The 23,065-nt window shown below is 38.3% G+C and overlaps 1 protein-coding gene across 1 annotated transcript in view; it reads left to right on the top strand.

The window, feature by feature from the left end:
* The window catches only part of RADX (RPA1 related single stranded DNA binding protein, X-linked), a gene marked incomplete at its 3' end in the record, with an annotated part of 99,187 nt that overhangs the window by 30,697 nt on the left and 45,425 nt on the right, over nt 1–23,065 (top strand). The window contains 1 exon segment of the mRNA XM_053699164.1: nt 7,457–7,624. Within this exon segment, the coding sequence (XP_053555139.1) occupies nt 7,457–7,624 (168 nt within the window).

Raw genomic sequence — 23,065 nt, 5'->3', positions numbered from 1 at the left:
TCAGCACTCTAGGGGTTAAATCCTCTGTGGACTTCATGGGACAAAAATTATCTCTCTATATGGAGATATATTAAGGGCATCTCTGTTATGGGCACTGCATCTGCTATAAGGGGTGAAATAATTTGAAGTCAGGTTATGAGGCTGGCAATGTGAGGGTTAATAGGCAACAGGGGCATGTAAAATATCTGTACAAATCTTTATGAGGATGATTTTGTAACTTTAGGGGGTAATTACCTTCCTTATATTTTTTTTAACGGCCGACTATACAGGGAGTGCAGAATTATTAGGCAAATGAGTATTTTGACCACATCATCCTCTTTGTGCATGTTGTCTTACTCCAAGCTGTATAGGCTCGAAAGCCTACTACCAATTAAGCATATTAGGTGATGTGCATCTCTGTAATGAGAAGGGGTGTGGTCTAATGACATCAACACCCTATATTGGGTGTGCATAATTATTAGGCAACTTCCTTTCCTTTGGCAAAATGGGTCAAAAGAAGGACTTGACAGGCTCAGAAAAGTAAAAAATAGTGAGATATCTTGCAGAGGGATGCAGCACTCTTAAAATTGCAAAGCTTCTGAAGCGTGATCATCGAACAATCAAGCGTTTCATTCAAAATAGTCAACAGGGTCGCAAGAAGCGTGTGGAAAAACCAAGGCGCAAAATAACTGCCCATGAACTGAGAAAAGTTAAGCGTGCAGCTGCCAAGATGCCACTTGCCACCAGTTTGGCCATATTTCAGAGCTGCAACATCACTGGAGTGCCCAAAAGCACAAGGTGTGCAATACTCAGAGACATGGCCAAGGTAAGAAAGGCTGAAAGACGACCACCACTGAACAAGACACACAAGCTGAAACGTCAAGACTGGGCCAAGAAATATCTCAAGACTGATTTTTCTAAGGTTTTATGGACTGATGAAATGAGTGAGTCTTGATGGGCCCGTGGCTAGATTGGTAAAGGGCAGAGAGCTCCAGTCCGACTCAGACGCCAGCAAGGTGGAGGTGGAGTACTGGTTTGGGCTGGTATCATCAAAGATGAGCTTGTGGGGCCTTTTCGGGTTGAGGATGGAGTCAAGCTCAACTCCCAGTCCTACTGCCAGTTTCTGGAAGACACCTTCTTCAAGCAGTGGTACATGAAGAAGTCTGCATCCTTCAAGAAAAACATGATTTTCATGCAGGACAATGCTCCATCCCACGCGTCCAAGTACTCCACAGCGTGGCTGGCAAGAAAGGGTATAAAAGAAGAAAATCTAATGACATGGCCTCCTTGTTCACCTGATCTGAACCCCATTGAGAACCTGTGGTCCATCATCAAATGTGAGATTTACAAGGAGGGAAAACAGTACACCTCTCTGAACAGTGTCTGGGAGGCTGTGGTTGCTGCTGCACGCAATGTTGATGGTGAACAGATCAAAACACTGACAGAATCCATGGATGGCAGGCTTTTGAGTGTCCTTGCAAAGAAAGGTGGCTATATTGGTCACTGATTTGTTTTTGTTTTGTTTTTGAATGTCAGAAATGTATATTTGTGAATGTTGAGATGTTATATTGGTTTCACTGGTAAAAATAAATAATTGAAATGGGTATATATTTGTTTTTTGTTAAGTTGCCTAATAATTATGCACAGTAATAGTCACCTGCACACACAGATATCCCCCTAAAATAGCTATAACTAAAAACAAACTAAAAACTACTTCCAAAACTATTCAGCTTTGATATTAATGAGTTTTTTGGGTTCATTGAGAACATGGTTGTTGTTCAATAATAAAATTAATCCTCAAAAATACAACTTGCCTAATAATTCTGCACTCCCTGTACACTTTAGATTGCACCTTTTTTAATCTGTGGTGCAGTTAGATTTAGACTATTGCGGTCATGTGACTGTCCTCCACGCTTCCGCTTCACGGCTTTCTCTGTCAGCCGAGTGAAGAGCAGAGTGTTTTGCGGACTTATATAGTTGAAAGCTGGATCCGGATCTGTGAATCGGTGTTTAGTGATCGAGTCTTCGATATCTAAGCTAGTGAGACATTCTGTGCTGTTCAACGGAGCGGTAAGTCCTCAGCAGGGCTGAGGTATAGAGGTGCCAGTTTATTTTAGTAGCTAAAGCTGACTAATACAATCATCTGGGGGATGTCTTTTTGCTAACAATATATGCATACTTAAGAAAGATGTTTATTCATCAGGATTTACAATGGCAACCAGTTGCCAGTATTGCTACTGTTGGTGGTGCAGCCTCTTATTGGTGCTCCTTGTCCGACCTAATTTCGGAGGAGACTACCAGGATAGGATCAAGGCTCTAAAGCTGGCTAATACTTTTATCTGTGATGCAAGCATGCAAGTCGTTAGACTGGGAGCCAACATTTCTAGCTTTGTGGTTCTAGCTCGCAGAGCTCTGTGGTTAAAATCTTGGTCTGTGGATGTCATATCCAAGTCCAAACTTCTGTCTTTACCTTTTAAAAGCAAGACTTTATTTGGTCCTGGTCTGGCCGAGATAATTTCCAAAGTTACTGGTGGAAAGGTAGATTTCCTACCTCAGGACAAGAAAGGTAAACCTAAGGGTCGCCAGAATTCTAATTTCCATTCCTTTCGCAATATCAAGGGACAAAAGCCTAAATGGAGGTCTAGTCAACCTTGGAATAAATTGAAACAATCCAAGAAACCTTCCTGAGTCTTCAGTCAGCATAAAGGAGCCACCCCCGATCCAGGCTGTCCTTCTTTCAACAGGCTTGGATTTGCTATGTACCAGATCCGTGGGCTGTGGAAGTAGTCTCCCAGGGACACAGGATAGGGTTCAAGTCTTGTCCCCCCAGGGGCAGATTTCTCCTGTCAAGGTTATCTGTAAACCAGATGAAGAGAGCGGCCTTCTTAAACTGCATAAAGGAGCTATCTTCTCTGGGAGTGATTGTCCCAGTTCCTTTGGTGGAACAGGGGTAAGGATTCTATTCAAACCCCTTTGTGGTTCTCAAGAAAGAGGGAACTTTTCGACCTATATTGGACCTCAAGTGTCTCAACAAATTTCTCAAGGTCCCGTCATTCAAAATGGAAACTATAAGTTCCATTGTACCCTTGGTTCAGGAGGGTCAGTTTATGGCTACCATAGATCTGAAGGACACGTATCTTCATGTTCCTATTTACAGGGAACATCACCAATTCCTGCGGTTTGCCTTTCTAGATAAACACTTCCAATTTGTTGCCACTGCTCCTCGGATCTTTACAAAGGTTCTAGGAGCCCTTTTGGCGGTGGTCAGATCTCAAGGGATTGCGGTGGTGCCATACCTGGACGATATCTTTGTTTAGGCGCCATCTTTTCATTTAGCAAAATCCCATACAGACTCACTGTTGTCTATTCTACGTTCCCACGGGTGGGAAGTAGATCTGGAGAAGAGTTCCTTGGTGCCAGACACCAGGTTATGCTGTTTGGGAACAGTCATAGACTCTCTGTCCATGAAGATTTTTCCGACGGACATCAGAAAAGCCAAACTTCTTGCTTCTTGTCTCTCTCTTCAGTCCTCTAATTGTCCATCAGTGGCTCAGTGCATGGAGGAAATTGGTCTAATGGTTGCTTCCATGGACTTGTTTCCATCTGAGACCTTTACAGTTATGCATGCTCAGACAATGGAATGGAGACCCCTTGGATCTCTCTGAGGCTAGTTCTGGACTCCCTGACGAGAGACTCTATCCTGGTGGATCTCCCAGGACCATCTGTCTCAGGACACATGCTTCCTGAGACCATCTTGGGAGATTGTGACCACAGATGCCAGTCTGGGGCTCTTTAAAGGCTCAGGGTCTTTGGACTCGAGAGGAGTCTTCTCTCCCATTAAATATCTTAGCGTTGAGAGCAATCTTTAATGCTCTAACATCTTGGCCTCAACTGTGTTTGGTCCAGTTTATTAGGTTCCAGTCAGACAACATCACCTCAGTGGCATATATCAACCACCAGGGATGAACTCGAAGTTCCTTAGCTATGAAGGAGGTGACTCGCATTCTCCAGTGGGCGGAGTCTCACAATTGTCACCACTCTGCCATCCACATCCCAGGGGTGGACAACTGGGAAGCGGATTACCTGAGCAGGCAGACCTTTCATCCCAGGGAGTGGGCCCTTAATCCGGAAGTATTCACAATGATAACCCACAGGTTGGGGGTTCCGGAGTTGGATCTGATGGCATTGCGTCTAAACGTCAAGCTTCCAAGGTACGGGTCAAGATCAAGAGATGCTCTGGTGGTTCCTTGGGACTTTGGTCTCATGTACCTGTTTCCTCTGTTTGCCCTCCTTCCTCGATTAATTGCTTGTATCAAACAGGAGAGGGCTTTGGTGATTCTAATAGCCCCTGCCTGGCTTTGCAGGATCTGGTTTTCGGATCTGGTGAAGATGTCCTCTCTTCCCCCTTGGAGGTTGCCTTTGAGGAAGGACCTTCTACTTCAGGGTCCTTTCCTCCACCCAAATCTAGATTCTCTGAAGCTGACTGCTTGGAGATTGAACGCTTAGTCTTGTCTAGGCGTGGTTTTTCTGAGAAGGTCATTGATACTATGTTTCATGCTTGCAAACCAGTTATTCGCAAAATTTACCATAAGGTATGGCGTAAATACCTTTTTATTGGTGCAAATCAAAGTGTTTCTCTTGGAGTCAGGTGAGGGTTCCCCGCATTTTGTCTTTTCTTCAGGATGGCCTGAAGAAAGGTTTGTCAGTCAGTACTCTGAAGGGTCAGATCTCTGCACTGTCTATTCTTTGCATAAACGTCTGACTGATCTGCCAGCTGTTCAATCTTTTGTTCAGGCCTTGGTCAGAATCAGGACTGTGTTTAAACCTGTGGCTCCTCCTTGGAGCCTTAACCCTGTTCTTAAAGTTCTGCAGCAGGCTTCTTTTGAGCCTATACATTCGGTTGATATTAAGTTATCTTGGAAAGTTTTGTTTCTCCCTGCTATTTCTTCTGCTCGCAGAGTTTCCGATCTTTTGGCTCTGCAGTGTGATTCCCCTTACCTTATTTTTTTATGCGGATAAAGCAGTCCTTTGTACTAAGTTGGGATTTCTTCCCAAGGTAGTGTCGGATCTCAACATCAGGAAATTGTTGTTCCTTCGTTTTTTCCTAATCCTCCTTCTCAGAAGGAACACCTGTTGCATAACCTGGATGTTGTGCATGCTCTTAAATTTTATCTACAAGCAACTAAAGATTTTCGGCAATCTACTGCCCTGTTCGTGGTTTTGTAAGCGTAAGGGTCAAAAGGCTAATTCTTCTACTCTTTCTCTCTTGTTGTGAAGTGTTATCCGGTTAGCTTATGAGACGCTGGACAACAGCCTACTGAGAGAATTACGGCTTTTTCCACTAGGGCTGTCTCTTCTGGGCCTTAAAAAATGAAGCTTTTGTGGAACAAATCTGCAAGGCGGCCACTTGATCCTCGTTGCATACCTTTTCCAAATTCTACAATTTGATACTTTTTCCTCGGCTGAAGCTTCTTTTGGGAGGAAAGTTCTTCAAGCGGTGGTGTCTTCAGTTTAGGTCCACCTGTCTTGTTCTCCACCCTTCCATACTGTGTCCTCTAGCTTGGGTATTGGTTCCCACTAGTAATTAGAATGGATTTGTGGACTTTCCATGCCATTGGAAAGAAAACAAAATTCATGCTTACCTGATACATTCTTTTTTTTCCTGGCATGGAGAGTCCACGACCCGCCCTTAATTTGATTTAAGATGGCTTTTTTTTTTTTTTATAAACCTAAGGCACCTCTATACCCTTGTCACATTCTCTTTCCATATTCCTTAGGCTGAATGACTGGGGACTTATGGGAAGTAGGAGTGATACTTAACAGCTCTGCTGGGCTGTTCTTTGCCTCCCTCCTGGTGGCCAGGAGTTGAATTCCCACTAGTAATTAGAATGGTTTTGTGGACTTTCCATGCCATTGGAAATAAGTTAGAGCACATTCTATTGTACCATATAACTTTTCTGTAAATTTATTAAATTATTTAATAATTTATCAGGTAAGCATAAATTTAGTTTTTATAGAAAAGCACAGGTATCTGTTTTGGAAGTGAAGCACATCAACTGGAGATAAGACAAGCAAATACAATGATCCACAAATATACCCAAAAAATAATGTACTGAAATAAAAACAAAACTAAGAAATGATTGAACATTCATTGCTGTTGCTTACAAGCTGTCAGGAAGCTATACAAATACACATTTTGCTAAATTCACACTTCCTTAAATTAAACAGCCGCCTAAACTAATATTCAAAGCTCACTGCTGAAACCTACCAGGTAACCTACCTTATAAACACAGAGGATAGTAATCCTGCTCATACATACTTTGCACAAATTAGATACATGTTGCAAACAGACAACAGGGCTATGAATTGTACGACCCTTTAACTTCTTTAATGTATTGTACATTATGCCATGGGCAAATTGTCCTGATAAAGGATGCTTTATTGGAGAAACTACAATTTGACATAGCTGTCTTATACTGCTTTACAGTGAAATGCAGGAAAATATACGAACTTATGAATGTTTGATTCAAGGGCTTCTGTGCTTAATTTAATTGTTGCATGTATGCTCCAAAATAAAACTTATTACCTGTGTATTTTTAATTATGGAAGAAAACTTAACTTAAAGTCTCTTTATTAAACATATGGAAATGAGCCATCTCACGCTGTCAATTCTGCTTCACTTCATATTGATATTCTCTTCCCAATATACTATGCACTTACTGGTATACTGACCTCCCTAGTCTTAATGACTGGTTCATAATGTTCAACTATTAAATATGGCTGATAAAAGAAACCTTATTGTTATTTTTTTTTCTCATTTGTTTCAAAACAAATTATTTATCTGTATTGACTAAAGGTAGTTAAACATGTTTTTTCTTGATGAGACAAAATGTAAAATGTCTAAAATCAAGTTTTGAGGCAGATGTTTTATATAAAAGATGATGGGATGAGTGATATGGTGTTAACCAAAAGATTGTTTGTTTTGTAACTGATAAATCACTTTCTTCAAACTTAAAGTGGTCATATAATATTCATATACTATTGTGATATGCTGTATTGTACCTTCACAGAGTAGAAACACTTACAGAAAGTCTACAGGGCACCTCCCTCTTCAACATTTTCTATTCTTGTCCACTATGTTTTATTTAGGCAAGTGGATTTATTTTAAGATTTTAGCGAGATTATCTTTGCATCTAGGCATATACCTGGAAGTTTAAAACAAACTCCAAGACATAAAGTGTGTTTTCTTTCACATTCTTGTAGCAATATAATATTACTAACATGTTTCAATTTATATATTGTGTAGCCAATTTGTGCCAGAATCAGTTCACATTAGATTCTAATCTCAATAGTAATTTTGCATTATGAACCAATAGTCTTAACAACAACAGTTTTGTATATTGTCTGCAACAAATGTCTAATTCATTCATGGGCAACATTTTAGTCTTTTAGTTAAATATTTTCTTGCTTTGCACAGGGCATCACAAGGGGCAACCATACACTGTTGATAACAAGGTAAAAAGTTTCATACACTGGACAAAGACCCAAAGTGAAGCAGAACTTATGAAGAGAACCATCATTGGAGGATATCATCGATATCCACTGACCCCATCAACATTTTCAGTTTATTGCAAAGACAATAAAGGTGGGTACAATGATTCCCCCCCCCCATTAATTTAGGTCTTCTTTCCCAAAAGCCAGAGGCAAAAACAGCCAAAGTTTCTTAAAGGGACATTTTAATGCAAATAGTACATGTTCTAATTAATTAATTTGGACATATAATTCTTGCATTACTGATCCTACTTTAGTATATCTAACCTACATTAGGTTTTTTTTTTTTTTTTTTTTAAAAAACATATGATTGAAGTCTCATTCAGGAGTGATGGTAAATCCTAGCGTTTCTGAAATGCTAGGATTTACCATTTGCACAATTTCAGTAATGAAGTATAAAATACTTCATGCTGAAAGTTCCTTTATTTGTTTGAAGCGTTTCCACCTCTTAGCAAATAGCCATGTGTCCCAGCTGGCGCCAAGCCGGATAGCACGCACGGCTCTCAGCAAAATAACGTTCTGCCGTGGGCCGTCCAAAGCGATCAGCATTGTGAACGCTTCAAACAAATAAACGAACTTTCAGCATGAAGTATTTTATAAGTCCCCTTTATTTGTTCCACTGGTAAATCTTAGCATTTCACAAACCCTAGGATTTACCATCACTTTAATCATTGCTGCTCTCATGCCGAAAATTGCCAGTGACTGGTGAGTATATAGAACTGTTGCTCTTAAATTGCTCATCATTAAAGTACAGGTTTTAGTGGAATGTGATTAACTGCAGCAATGTCTAAAATGATGCAAGAGGGTAACTCATTTGGTATAGCAACCCAAGTGGACAACCCAATGTATTGATCTATGCCCATTTCGCTATATTGCATGCCACCATTTGGTTGCCAAATACGATAATATAAAAAAAAAAAAAAGGTTTTCATAAACTTTAGGTTTCTCACTGAAATTATTTACACACGACTACTGCTGTCATAAGACAAATGATTGTAAAAGCTTCTATGTGATCCCCTTTCTTCAGAAATAGCAGACATGCATGGCTTTGATATTATTTTTTTGGCAATTAGAAGGCCGCTATTTGCAGCTGCTTGCTGCACTTCTGAAATTCCAGTTGACGAAGTGGTTAATCAGTTAAGGGTAATATTTGCTATAGTATAGCAATTACCCTCCTACTGTTACCCACCATCTTTGTTACTGGCACCCAGACTGCCACTAACAAGTTAGAGCATTTTTTAAAAATATATATATAATTTTTTTTCTTCTTTAGTGAAGGGACCCACCTCCCCTACTAGTCATCAGTTTTTCTGTAGTGTAGGGACTTGTTTCTCTCTGCCCACCTGCTTCCTTCCTTCCCACCAGCACCACTCCAAAATCGTTACAGACAGTAACACTGTCGGCTTCACTATCAGTGATCTGGCCTCACTGAACAATCTGGGCGAATTTGCAGCTCTCTAACTAGCTCAACTAGGTTAACATCAATTACTCTTGAAATGATGTGATAGTCCTAATAATAAGAGTTGCTTGAGGCATTAAGCTCCCCATAAAAAGTATAGTTATGCATTGTTGGAAAAACTTTGCAATACTTTCATTATTTATTTTGTCTGCTTTTCCTATATTTTAAATATGTAAATTGTAGATTTTATCTAATTACATTTGGATACATTTAATTTAAGCCCCAGATTTATGTGTGACCTCAGATCTAGAAAATTTATATTGGAAATAACTCTACTCATTCTTAGCAGTTTAGAGTTTAGATTTCCTCCCTCTTTTTGCTATAGTCTACTACAGCTCAGGATTTGTTCTGTAGATAATGATTTAAAAATTGTCAGAATTTGATCTTATAAAACAGACCACTGACACAAGCAATATAGTTAAAGGGACAGGAAACCCCAGGATTTTCTTTCATGTTTCGGATAGAATATACAATTTTAATTAACTTTCAACTTTACTTCTATTATCATATTTGCTTTATTCTCTTGTTATCCTTTTATGAAGGAGCATTGGCAGCTAACTGCACACATCTCGTCAGCCAATCACAAGAGACAAATGTGAGCAGGCACCAATCAGCAGCTAGCTCCCACTAGTTTAGGATATGTGCATATTCTTTTGCAACAAGGGATACTAAGATAACAAAGCACATTTAAAAATAGAAGTGAATTTAAGTGTCTTAAAATTACATGCTCTATAAATGACACCACAGGAGTGAGCACAATGTTATGCACTAGCATATAAGCCTACCTAGGTTTAGTTTTTTTTTTTTAATTCTTTTTATTGAAGAGACACAGGTACAAGTGATTAAGTAAACACATTGAAGTAGAGTTACATCGACATTGCAATTCGTATTACATAGTAAGTACCACTTGTTAAACATCGAAATTCTAGCAGGAAAGGCACAGTTGCTATCATAAAATATAAAGAAACGACAATTTCCTTCCCTAAAGCATGGTACCTATGAGATCTACAAGTTTGAAGTTGGAGCAATGCTAAGATGAGAAATGATCCATGCATCAAAGGTTGTAGCAACATTGATTGAATATCATCTCCTAATGCACCTGTGCCTCTCAGTTTTATAATATTAATACAATAACATAAAACAAAACAAATAACCTACACTAATAAAACAAAACATTGCTATCCCCACAACCCTTCCCGCCGGTACTTCAGTCCTCCTTATTTTGACAGGGCTAGTAGACAGGGTTACACTTTGTAGAATATCATGATAAGCAGGCTAAACAAAATGATGCCACATGGTACCTATCTGACAGTGATATTAACCAAAATGCATGGCAAAGAAAAATTGAACAAAAATTAAAAAATTAGAGAGAGGGAATTTAAGAGGTTTTGTATGATATAAACCAGGTACTGAAAAGTTAATCGGGTTGAGGTAAGGTATGAAGGTATGAAATCTGCTGCCATGTCATAAGCAAAAAAAAAAAAATGGATATAGACACAATAAAACAGCACAAGAGGCCAACAGGGCCAAAACAATAACGGCGTGCATGAAACCGTAGCAGCTCACTGTAGTGGGTTAGTATACTGGATCCCCGCAATTGCTACAGAAAAAGGGTGAGTACTGCAAGAAGCCTTGTGAAATTTTCTAACGGCGTGCATAATAGAAATAAGAGAACCAGGCTGCGTTTATTAGTAGATTTCCTAAAGGTGGATAACAGAATGGGCTGCCAAGTTGCATTGCATATAACTGATCTACACAGTATTATGACGTCTGCCATGTTGTTAGCATGAAACTAGGGTTATTAGGCTGGTTAGCAAAATGACAGATGTATTTAAGATGAGTCAGATTGCTAATCAAATTTCAGGTCGCAAGAACAAAGGTTTTTGCTATTTGAAATATGTACATAGAGAGGTGCAATAACCTGAGCACGGGAACATAGCTACTTGTTATATAGTTGCACTATAGTAAAAAGCTGCTCAAAGTTTAAGGGTACTGATATTCATAGTGTTCTCTTAGAAGTAATTGCAGGATGAATAGTGTGCTTACACAATCAAGAGTGCTGCCTATGTAGCGTGCTTTAACATTCTCATCTACTCAGGATACCACCCAGATGGTTTCAAAATTTAGCATAGCAGGTTATGAATCTTTCGTTGCTTTACCCACAGCCTCCCCTAGGGAATTAAAATAAAACTAAGCAATAAATAAATAATGACTATATTAACGCAGTTGGAGCTAGATAAAACAGTAACACCCACCCACATAACTTAGCCAGGCTAAGAAAAACAAAGATAAATAAATCATCAAACATAGAAGCTGCTGGCCCACAAGGTAACATATTTGATGGAGTTCAGGCATATGTCGGTGTTCAAATATAGTACATTTATGTAACATGGTAGTTAACTCCTAGGGTTATCATGATATACAGCCGGCTGGGTTACAGGCAAGAAACATATTACCCGACTCCAGCCCAGGCTACGACCCGAGATCTCCATCCCAGACGATAGCGGCTTTCTTGTAGGGGGAAGGGGGGCTGTCTCACAGTGAAAGTCACGGGCAAGAGCAGCCTCATGGCGCCTGTTTGAAACAAGACCAAGGAGGCTGAGACCAGTCCAGATATTTCCTCACTCAGCAGCTGTACGCTATACTCTAATTCTGAGCTGCCAAGATCGTTCTCCTCCACACCACGTTCAAGCGAGGCCATCCCCCCATTGGAGCGATGTGGCTGTTTTGTGGGTAAGTGCTCCAGGTTCTGCTGTACAGCCCAAGTAGGTGTCAGTCTGACAATCTCATCCGCAGACAAGAAGCGATCACTCGGAGAACAAGCTGCAGATCTGCCATCTGAGATTACACATGCTGTAACAGGTATCCGCAAGTGTTCCGTGTCCAGAAGTTGCGGTTCTAGAGTAGGGTGGGTGAGTTTCAGATTAGTTGGAGCAGCTTCAGGGAAGCAAGATCGTCCCCTGTCTCTCACCATTTCTATTAAATCTTCACAGCTACTGAGTAGGTGATCCAATTTGGGTGTGAATATTGCCAGTAGCTTTATAGCGATATCCTTTTCTGGATCCATTGCCTCGTGGGTGGCAGAGATGGACACAGTCTGATATATGCTTCCAAAATTCTACTTTCTCTGACTTCTCAGGAGCCAGATGATATAAATTCTGATCCCGTAAGGTTCCCGAACAACTTGCTTGCTAAGGGAGAACAGGATGGCTGGAAAAGTGGCCACTTTCAAACAAAACTTTTGAGGTAGTCTGCAGAGCTTCACAAACTTGTGGCCATCTTGGGTTGCCGCCCACCCGGAAGTCCCCTAGGTTTAGCTTTTGACCAATAATACTAAGAGAACAAAGCAAATTTTATGATAAAATGAAATTGGGAAGTTGTTTAAAACGCATGCCCTATCTGAATTATGAAAGTTTAGTTTTGAGTAGACAGTCCCTTTAAGATAAATAATGGTGTAATTACTTTAGATGAGCAGCTCAAGATGAGAGGTAGAAGAAATTAGGAAATCAAAAGAGCTTTCTTAGACTTCAGTTTCTATAAAAGACATCAACCTTATATACTTTTTTGGGACTTTATTTTGATGCACTAAAAATATAAACCTAATATCCAGCTACACTTTTCTAGACCAGTAGTATAGTAGTGGTACTGATGCTTGGATACTTCTACAGAAAGTACTATACATTCCTGCTGGTAATATCTGAAGGGACATATAGCCGAAAATGTTTATTTCAAGATTCAGATGGAGCATACAATATGAAAAAAACTTTCTAATTTGCTTTGTTCTCATTTTATCCTGTATACCTAGGTAGGCTCAGGAGTAGTAATGTAAGTCTATATGTTCTGAATGCCAGGACACCAAGGGCTCAAGTCCTTATCAACATAAAGATATCATATTAAAGGGACATGAAACCAAAAAAAATGATTTCATGATTCAGATAGAGAATACAATTTTAAACAACTTTCTAATTTACTTCTATTATATCATTTGTTTAATTCCTCTTGGTATCATTTGTTGAAGGAGCAGCAGTGCACTAATGGTTTCTAACTGAACACATGGGTGAACCAATGACAATCGGTTTATATATGCAGCCACCAATCAACAGCTAGAACCTAGGTTCTCTGCTGCTCCTCAGCTTGCCTAGATAAACCTTTCAGCAAAAGATAACAAGAGAAGGAAGCAAATTAAATAATAGAAGTAAATTGGAAAGTTGTTTAAAATTGTATTCTCTATCTGAATCATGAAAGACAAAATGTGGGTTCCATGTCCCTCTAAGCTATGCTTACACAAACGTAAATCTGATAAAGAGAGAGATCAAACAGAGTGATAACTTGTCTTTCTTTCTTGTGGATACAAAAAGAAAAACCCCATAGAACATTTCAACAAGTAAAAGTTTAAAAAAAGTTCAATTGTGACTGATATGGTCACATGCTAAAGGGAAGAAAAAGAAAGGGGATTAGATATGACATAAACATAACATTTTAATCATAAATTGTGTTTTTCGTAAACGAACAAGACTCAGTACACAGTGTTATGTCCATCAATCAAATAGGCATATGTTAGTGAGTTGCCTTCTCATGTAACATCATTAGATTTTATTAATTAAAAGTGAAAACAAACCATTTAGCAGCTTTTCTGCTTGATTGTGTCACATCCACTGCCATATTTTCATCTTCAATCTATGTTAGCAGTAATCAAAGCATAGTCACAGCAAGCTTTGGGAATTCGAGATCAAACATTCTCCCATACACATAGTCAATGTCAGTTGAGCTTTTTCTTACAATACTATGCTTGATTAAACTGCATATCAGATTATTTTATGCCCCTGTTGCTGAAATAGAAATGAGGTTTCAATACAGCCTCTCTTTATATGTATCATTCTGAATAGCCCATATGTCTTCACATAACCAACTTACTGACTCTATATCATTTTTTGATATGGCTATAATGTTGCCAAAAAAAAATGTCAGCGTTATCAAAATACTTCAGAAATGTTGCTGCTCAGATGTTCACAACAATGAAAAATTCCTTGTATGACAGTTCATTGATGTGATACATCCCTTTCTGGCATTAAGTGTCTCTAAAGCATAACCATAAAGTACCAGTCAAATACCTTAATGATAGAAAAATAATACATTTAAATGTTAAAGGGACAGTCTACTCCAAAATTGTTATTGTTTAAAAAGATTGTTAATCCCTTTATTACCCATTCCCCAGTTTGGCACAACCTACACGTTTATATTAATATATTTTTTTACTTCTGTGATTACCTTGTATCTAAGCCTCTGCAGACTGCCCCCTTATTTTAGTTGTTTTGACAGACTTGTATTTTAGCCAATCAGTGCTGACTCTTAGGTAACTCCACGGGAGTGAGCACAATGTTATATGTATGGCACACATGAACTAGCGCTTTCTAGCTGTGAAAAACTGTCAATGTACTGAGATAAGTGGTGTCCTTCATGGACTTAGAAGTTAGCATACAAACCTACCTAGGTTTAGCATTCAACAAAGAATACCAAAAAAACAAAGCAAATTTTATGATGAAAGAAAATTGGAAGGTTGTGTAAAATTCCATGCCCTACCTAAATCATGTGCTTCTTCAGTTACATTTTTTTTTATAAACCTAAAAAAAAAAAAATTGTTTTACAAACAGAAAACAACTTACTTTTTTTCTAGCTAAATGAACACTTAGAAATTCAAAGTGTAGCCACTGCCTGTAGGGAGATAAGAGAACTACCATTATAGACATTAAGTTCTTCCTGTCACATAATTTTTACAGCAATAGTCTTCAACTGAGCATGGGCAAGACATTTGAATTGCTTTTATGAAGAAGTTGTATTTGTACATAAGTAGTTTTACCACCTCTTCTGATAGGCAGTTCAATGTGATGACTAGTACTGTGAATAAGAATGTTAGGGGGAATCAGAAAATCAGAATATTAACAAAATGGCCAATCATCTTCAGTAACAGTACTTACTTTTAATTGCCTTTAGAAAGAAGTGGTATTTGTACATAAGTGTTTTTGTTACCACCTCTTCTACTTGGCAGTTAATGACTAATATAAATAAGACTGTCAGGGTGCATAAAAGAAAAACAGTATATAAAAGAATGGACAATCAATTTTACCTCCTCTACTAATAAGTAGTTCAGGGTAATATATATATATATATATATATATATATATATATATATATATATATATATATATATATATATAAAATTAGTTTTTTCTTGTCATTCCCTGTCACTTGATTTTTGCTGTAAAAGTCTTCTATTGAGCATGGGCAAGAAACCACCTCCTTGCAATCACTTAGAAAGGGGAAGCTCCTCCTTTGTCTTCCTGTAGAGACAACAACCCCCTTGTAGGGCTGTGACAGGAAGTAATGGACCCTGCACGAATGAAGTAAAAAAAAAAAAAAAAGTAAAATCATTTAAAAATATGAATACTACACATTGCAATGATGTCTGTTAAGTATAACCCACTGATTATATCTTTTTTTCAATTAAAACAATGAAACAGAGTTTTATATCTATATACATTTTACTTCCCAAATGTATTTTGTAATGAGGAGGTTGCCCTAACCCTAAAAGGGACATAAAACACAAAATGTTTGTTTCCTGGTTCAGATAAAATATACAATTTTATTTTCCAATTTATTTCTGTTATATTGTCTTTGTTGTCTTGCCATCCTTTGCCGAAAAAGCAGGAAGGTAAGTTCAGGAGTGTGCATGTGTCTGCAGCAATATATGGCAGCAATTTTGCAACAATGTTATACATTAGCAAGAGTACTAGATGGCAGCACTGTTTCCTGTCATGTTGTGCTCCAGACGTGCACGCTACCTACCTAGGTATCTCTTCAACACAGAATAACATGAGAACGTAGCAAATTTGATAATAGAAGTAAATTGGAAACATTTTTAAAATTGTATTCTATATCTGAATAATGAAAGGAAATTTTTGGGTTTCATGTCCTTTTGACAAAACTGAATAATCAACTTCTTTTTTTAGTAATTAGCTTCATCAAAATATAAAATATTAAAAAAAAAAATACTATTAATGTTTTATTACTGTTTGTCTTCATGGTTTTGTCCTGAGAGGAGAATCTTTTTGTGTGGGTGTGGGACCTTTGTACAAATCATAAATAAGTCCATCCTTAAAGGTACAGTGTACACCAATTTTCATATAACTGTATGTAATAGACACTATAAAGAAGAATATGCACAAATACTGGTGTAAAAATCCTATATAAAACCTTTTAAAAACTTACTTAGAAACTCCAAGATTGTAAAAGGGTCTGGCAAAGCAGGAAGAGCAGACACTCCCCCCTTCCCTGCATATAATAAGTCAGATTACACAAACAAGAGCAGCAGGACTCTATAGACCTAGGTCTACATCTGATACTTTGGGGCTTGGTTAGGAGTCTGAAAATAATATTTTTTTATGATGTTATTAAAAAAAATTAAATAAGCAAAACTATACATTACAAAAACATTCCCAGATGAGCTATATAAATGGATCATCTACAAAAAAATGATGCAAAGAAAAATCTAGTGTACAATGTCCCTTTAATGAACAAATCTTAAACCCCACAGGGAAGTGCATTAGCAACAGTGTCTAGCTAGGTAGGAGAGCCTCCTGCTTACAGTCATCTAGCTCAGGAGTAAAATAAGTGTATCATTCTTTAACCATAGAACACACAGTTGTATGATAATCTATTTGATCCCCCAGTTTTGCCCAAGGGAAAATAGGCAGAATAATTGATTACTTTTTCTAGATCCCTGTCTTTATTTTTGAAATCCATTTGTTTTCCACAATATGGCACAACAGGATTCCCATATCTGGGCTTTTTTCTTTAAATGGTGTGAGGGTAAAAATATTCCTTATGTTATGCATATTTTCGATTTTCTCAAAGATAAAGTTGGTATTGGTTTGTTCATCAGTTCCTAAAAGTTCTGGTTTCTTCAGATTTAAATGTTTTTTTTTCTTTCAAGGAACAATTGCTCTTTATCTTAGACTTCTGGAAATAATTTGTTTTCTTTTAAAAAATGACATTGCTGTTTGGGATCTGAATTCGGTTCTTTTGGTTTTGATGCATCATACTTTTAAGCCTGTGCATAAGCTGTCATATTAAAGGAATAGTCTAGTCAAAATTAAACTCATTCATGTAGAGCATGCAATTTCAAGCAACTTTCTAATTTACTCTTATTATACATTTTTCTTTGTTCATTTGCTACCTTTATTTGAAAAAAGCAAGAATGTAAGCTTAGGATCTGGCCAAGTTTTTGTTCAGCACCTGGGTAGTGCTTACTGATTGATGTCTTAATGTAGCCACCAATGGGCAAGCCCTACCCAGGATGCTGAACCAAAAATGGGCCGGCTCCTATGCTTATATTCCAGCTTTTTCAGATAAAGATAAGAGAACAAAGAAAAATTGATAAGAAAAAAATCAGAAAAATATCTGCTAGAGAGTCTGACAATGTCCTCACATTGTACATTTTTGGGAAATTCTTTATTTTAAACGCGAGGTTTGATTAAAACTTCTAACTGGTAATGTAGAATTAAAAAGTGCTATTTAAATCAAATGGACTGCAATGTTTTGTACCAAAATTTTTTTTCCTTGCTGCAAAATATGGTTTAAAGGGCTATGAAACTCAAACATTTTCTCTTGTGATTCAGACAGAGCCATTTTTAAAAAGTTTCCAGTTTACTACAATTATCAAATTTGCTTTGTTCCCATGAGATTCTGTGTTGAAGAGATACCTAGGTAGGCATCTGGGGCACTACATAGCAGGAAATAGTGCTGCCCTCTAGTGCTCTTGCAAATGGATAACATTCTTGCAAAACTGCTGCCATATAGTGCTCCAGAAATGGCCCAACTTCTAAGCATATGTCCCTGGTTTTTGGATATCATGAGAATGAAAAATAATAAAAGAAGTAAAAAGTTGTTTAAAATTCTATGCTCTATCTGAATCATGGAAGAAACCTTTTTGGATTCATATCTTAATTATTTCGTCTGAACGGTCTATTCCATCCATGTACTTATTATTATCTATAGCTGAAACTGCCTGGACTTGCAAACACTTCCCTGGTACCCTCATTGTGTATTGTTGGGAACACATACACGTCTTTTATGTAACTAAACTTTATTGCTAAAAGTTCTTCACTTGATTCCCCAGCCTTTAGCTTTCTTTCATGTAATTAGCAAGAGTCCATGAGCTAGTGACGTATGGGATATACATTCCTACCAGGAGGGGCAAAGTTTCCCAAACCTTAAAATGCCTATAAATACACCCCTCACCACACCCACAAATCAGTTTTACAAACTTTGCCTCCAAGGGAGGTGGTGAAGTAAGTTTGTGCTAGATTCTACGTTGTAATGCGCTCCGCAGCAAGTTGGAGCCCGGTTTTCCTCTCAGCGTGCAGTGAATGTCAGAGGGATGTGAAGAGAGTATTGCCTATTGAATGCAGTGATCTCCTTCTACGGGGTCTATTTCATAAGGTTCTCTGTTATCGGTCGTAGAGATTCATCTCTTACCTCCCTTTTCAGATCGACGATATACTCTTATATTTACCATTACCTCTACTGATTCTCGTTTCAGTACTGGTTTGGCTTTCTACAAACATGTAGATGAGTGTCCTGGGGTAAGTAAGTCTTAATTTCTGTGACACTCTAAGCTATGGTTGGGCACTTTATTTATAAAGTTCTAAATATATGTATTCAAACATTTATTTGCCTTGACTCAGAATGTTCAACTTTCCTTATTTTCAGACAGTCAGTTTCATATTTGGGATTATGCATTGAATTATCATATTTTTCTTACCTCAAAAATTTGACTTTTTTCCCTGTGGGCTGTTAGGCTCGCGGGGGCTGAAAATGCTTCATTTTATTGCGTCATTCTTGGCGCGGACTTTTTTGGCGCAAAAATTCTTTTCCGTTTCCGGCGTCATACGTGTCGCCGGAAGTTGCGTCATTTTTTGACGTTATTTTGCGCCAAAAATGTCGGCGTTCCGGATGTGGCGTCATTTTTGGCGCCAAAAGCATTTAGGCGCCAAATAATGTGGGCGTCTTATTTGGCGCTAAAAAATATGGGCGTCGCTTTTGTCTCCACATTATTTCAGTCTCATTTTTCATTTGCTTCTGGTTGCTAGAAGCTTGATATTTGGCATTCTTTCCCATTCCTGAAACTGTCTTATAAGGAATTTGATCTATTTTGCTTTATATGTTGTTTTTTCTCTTACATATTGCAAGATGTCTCACGTTGCATCTGAGCCAGAAGATACTACAGGAAAATCACTGCCTGCTGGATCTACCAAAGCTAAGTGTATCTGCTGTAAACTTTTGGTAGCTATTCCTCCAGCTGTTGTTTGTAATAATTGTCATGACAAACTTGTTAAAGCAGATAATATTTCCTTTAGTAATGTACCATTGCCTGTTGCAGTTCCCTCAACATCTAAGGTGCAGAATGTTCCTGATAACATAAGAGATTTTGTTTCTGAATCCATAAAGAAGGCTTTGTCTGTTATTTCTCCTTCTAGTAAACGTAAAAAGTCTTTTAAATCTTCTCTCTCTACAGATGAATTTTTAAATGAACACCATCATTCTGATTCTTTGGACTCTTCTGGTTCAGAGGATTCTATCTCAGAGATTGATGCTGATAAATCTTCATATTTATTTAAGATGGAATTTATTCACTCTTTACTTAAAGAAGTACTAATTGCTTTAGAAATAGAGGATTCTAGTCCTCTTGATACTAATTCTATACGTTTGGATAAGGTTTTTAAAGCTCCTGCGGTTATTCCAGAAGTTTTTCCTGTTCCTAATGCTATTTCTGCAGTAATTTCCAAAGAATGGGATAAATTGGGTAATTCATTTACTCCTTCTAAACGTTTTAAGCAATTATATCCTGTTCCGCCTGACAGGTTAGAATTTTGGGACAAAATCCCTAAAGTTGATGGGGCTATTTCTACCCTTGCTAAACGTACTACCATTCCTACGTCAGATGGTACCTCGTTTAAGGATCCTTTAGATAGAAAAATTGAATCTTTTCTAAGAAAAGCTTTTCTGTGTTCAGGTAATCTTCTTAGACCTGCTATATCATTGGCTGATGTTGCTGCAGCTTCAACTTTTTGGTTGGAAACTCTAGCGCAACAAGTAACAAATCGTGATTCTCATGATATTATTATTCTTCTCCAGCATGCTAATAATTTTATCTGTGATGCCATTTTTGATATTATTAGAGTTGATGTTAGGTTTATGTCTCTGGCTATCTTAGCCAGAAGAGCTTTATGGCTTAAGACTTGGAATGCTGATATGGCTTCTAAATCAACTCTACTTTCCGTTTCTTTCCAGGGAAACAAATTATTTGGTTCTCAGTTGGATTCTATTATTTCAACTGTTACTGGTGGGAAAGGAACTTTTTTACCACAGGATAAAAAATCTAAAGGTAAAAACAGGGCTAACAATCGTTTTCGTTCCTTTCGTTTCAACAAAGAACAAAAGCCTGATCCTTCGTCCTCAGGAGCAGTTTCAGTTTGGAAACCATCTCCAGTCTGGAATAAATCCAAGCCTGCTAGAAAGGCAAAGCCTGCTTCTAAGTTCACATGAAGGTACGGCCCTCATTCCAGTTCAGCTGGTAGGGGGCAGGTTACGTTTTTTCAAAGAAATTTGGATCAATTCTGTTCACAATCTTTGGATTCAGAACATTGTTTCAGAAGGGTACAGAATTGGTTTCAAGATGAGACCTCCTGCAAAGAGATTTTTTCTTTCCCGTGTCCCAGTAAATCCAGTGAAAGCTCAAGCATTTCTGAATTGTGTTTCAGATCTAGAGTTGGCTGGAGTAATTATGCCAGTTCCAATTCCGGAACAGGGGATGGGGTTTTATTCAAATCTCTTCATTGTACCAAAGAAGGAGAATTCCTTCAGACCAGTTCTGGATCTAAAATTATTGAATCGTTATGTAAGGATACCAACGTTCAAGATGGTAACTGTAAGGACTATATTGCCTTTTGTTCAGCAAGGGAATTATATGTCCACAATAGATTTACAGGATGCATATCTGCATATTCCGATTCATCCAGATCATTATCAGTTCCTGAGATTCTCTTTTCTAGACAAGCATTACCAATTTGTGGCTCTACCGTTTGGCCTTGCTACAGCTCCAAGAATTTTCACAAAGATTCTCGGTGCCCTTCTGTCTGTAATCAGAAAACAGGGTATTGTGGTATTTCCTTATTTGGACGATATCTTGGTACTTGCTCAGTCTTTACATTTAGCAGAGTCTCATACGAATCGACTTGTGTTGTTTCTTCAAGATCATGGTTGGAGGATCAATTTACCAAAAAGTTCTTTGATTCCTCAAACAAGGGTAACCTTTCTGGGTTTCCAGATAGATTCAGTGTCCATGACTCTATCTTTGACAGACAAGAGACGTCTAAAATTGATTACAGCTTGTCGAAACCTTCAGTCTCAATCATTCCCTTCGGTAGCCTTATGCATGGAAATTCTAGGTCTTATGACTGCTGCATCGGACGCGATCCCCTTTGCTCGTTTTCTCATGCGACCTCTTCAGCTCTGTATGCTGAACCAATGGTGCAGGGATTACACGAAGATATATCAATTAATATCTTTAAAACCGATTGTTCGACACTCTCTAACGTGGTGGACAGATCACCATCGTTTAATTCAGGGGGCTTCTTTTGTTCTTCCGACCTGGACTGTAATTTCAACAGATGCAAGTCTCACAGGTTGGGGAGCTGTGTGGGGATCTCTGACGGCACAAGGAGTTTGGGAATCTCAGGAGGTGAGATTACCGATCAATATTTTGGAACTCCGTGCAATTTTCAGAGCTCTTCAGTTTTGGCCTCTTCTGAAGAGAGAATCGTTCATTTGTTTTCAGACAGACAATGTCACAACTGTGGCATACATCAATCATCAAGGAGGGACTCACAGTCCTCTGGCTATGAAAGAAGTATCTCGAATTTTGGTTTGGGCGGAATCCAGCTCCTGTCTAATCTCTGCGGTTCATATCCCAGGTGTAGACAATTGGGAAGCGGATTATCTCAGTCGCCAAACGTTGCATCCGGGCGAATGGTCTCTTCACCCAGAGGTATTTCTTCAGATTGTTCAAATGTGGGGGCTCCCAGAGATAGATCTGATGGCCTCTCATCTAAACAAGAAACTTCCCAGGTATCTGTCCAGATCCCGGGATCCTCAGGCGGAGGCAGTGGATGCATTATCACTTCCTTGGAAGTATCATCCTGCCTATATCTTTCCACCTCTAGTTCTTCTTCCAAGAGTAATCTCCAAGATTCTGAGGGAATGCTCGTTTGTTCTGCTAATAGCTCCGGCATGGCCTCACAGGTTTTGGTATGCGGATCTTGTCCGGATGGCATCTTGCCAACCATGGACTCTTCCGTTAAGACCAGACCTTCTGTCGCAAGGTCCTTTTTTCCATCCGGATCTGAAATCCTTAAATTTAAAGGTATGGAGATTGAACGCTTGATTCTTGGTCAAAGAGGTTTCTCTGACTCCGTGATTAATACTATGTTACAGGCTCGTAAATCTGTATCTCGAGAGATATATTATAGAGTCTGGAAGACTTATATTTCTTGGTGTCTTTCTCATCATTTTTCTTGGCATTCTTTTAGAATACCGAGAATTTTACAGTTTCTTCAGGATGGTTTAGATAAGGGTTTGTCCGCAAGTTCTTTGAAAGGACAAATCTCCGCTCTTTCTGTTCTTTTTCACAGAAAGATTGCTATTCTTCCTGATATTCATTGTTTTGTACAAGCTTTGGTTCGTATAAAACCTGTCATTAAGTCAATTTCTCCTCCTTGGAGTTTGAATTTGGTTCTGGGAGCTCTTCAAGCTCCTCCGTTTGAACCTATGCATTCATTGGACATTAAATTACTTTCTTGGAAAGTTTTTGTTCCTTTTGGCCATCTCTTCTGCTAGAAGAGTTTCTGAATTATCTGCTCTTTCTTGTGAGTCTCCTCTTCTGATTTTTCATCAGGATAAAGCGGTGTTGCGAACTTCTTTTGAATTTTTACCTAAAGTTGTGAATTCCAACAACATTAG

The sequence above is a fragment of the Bombina bombina genome, chromosome 1 (genome assembly GCF_027579735.1).
Source record: "Bombina bombina isolate aBomBom1 chromosome 1, aBomBom1.pri, whole genome shotgun sequence".
Lineage (NCBI taxonomy): Eukaryota > Metazoa > Chordata > Amphibia > Anura > Bombinatoridae > Bombina > Bombina bombina.
Note: the sequence above shows the minus strand (reverse complement) of the source record. Positions and strands in the feature narration are given on the sequence as shown.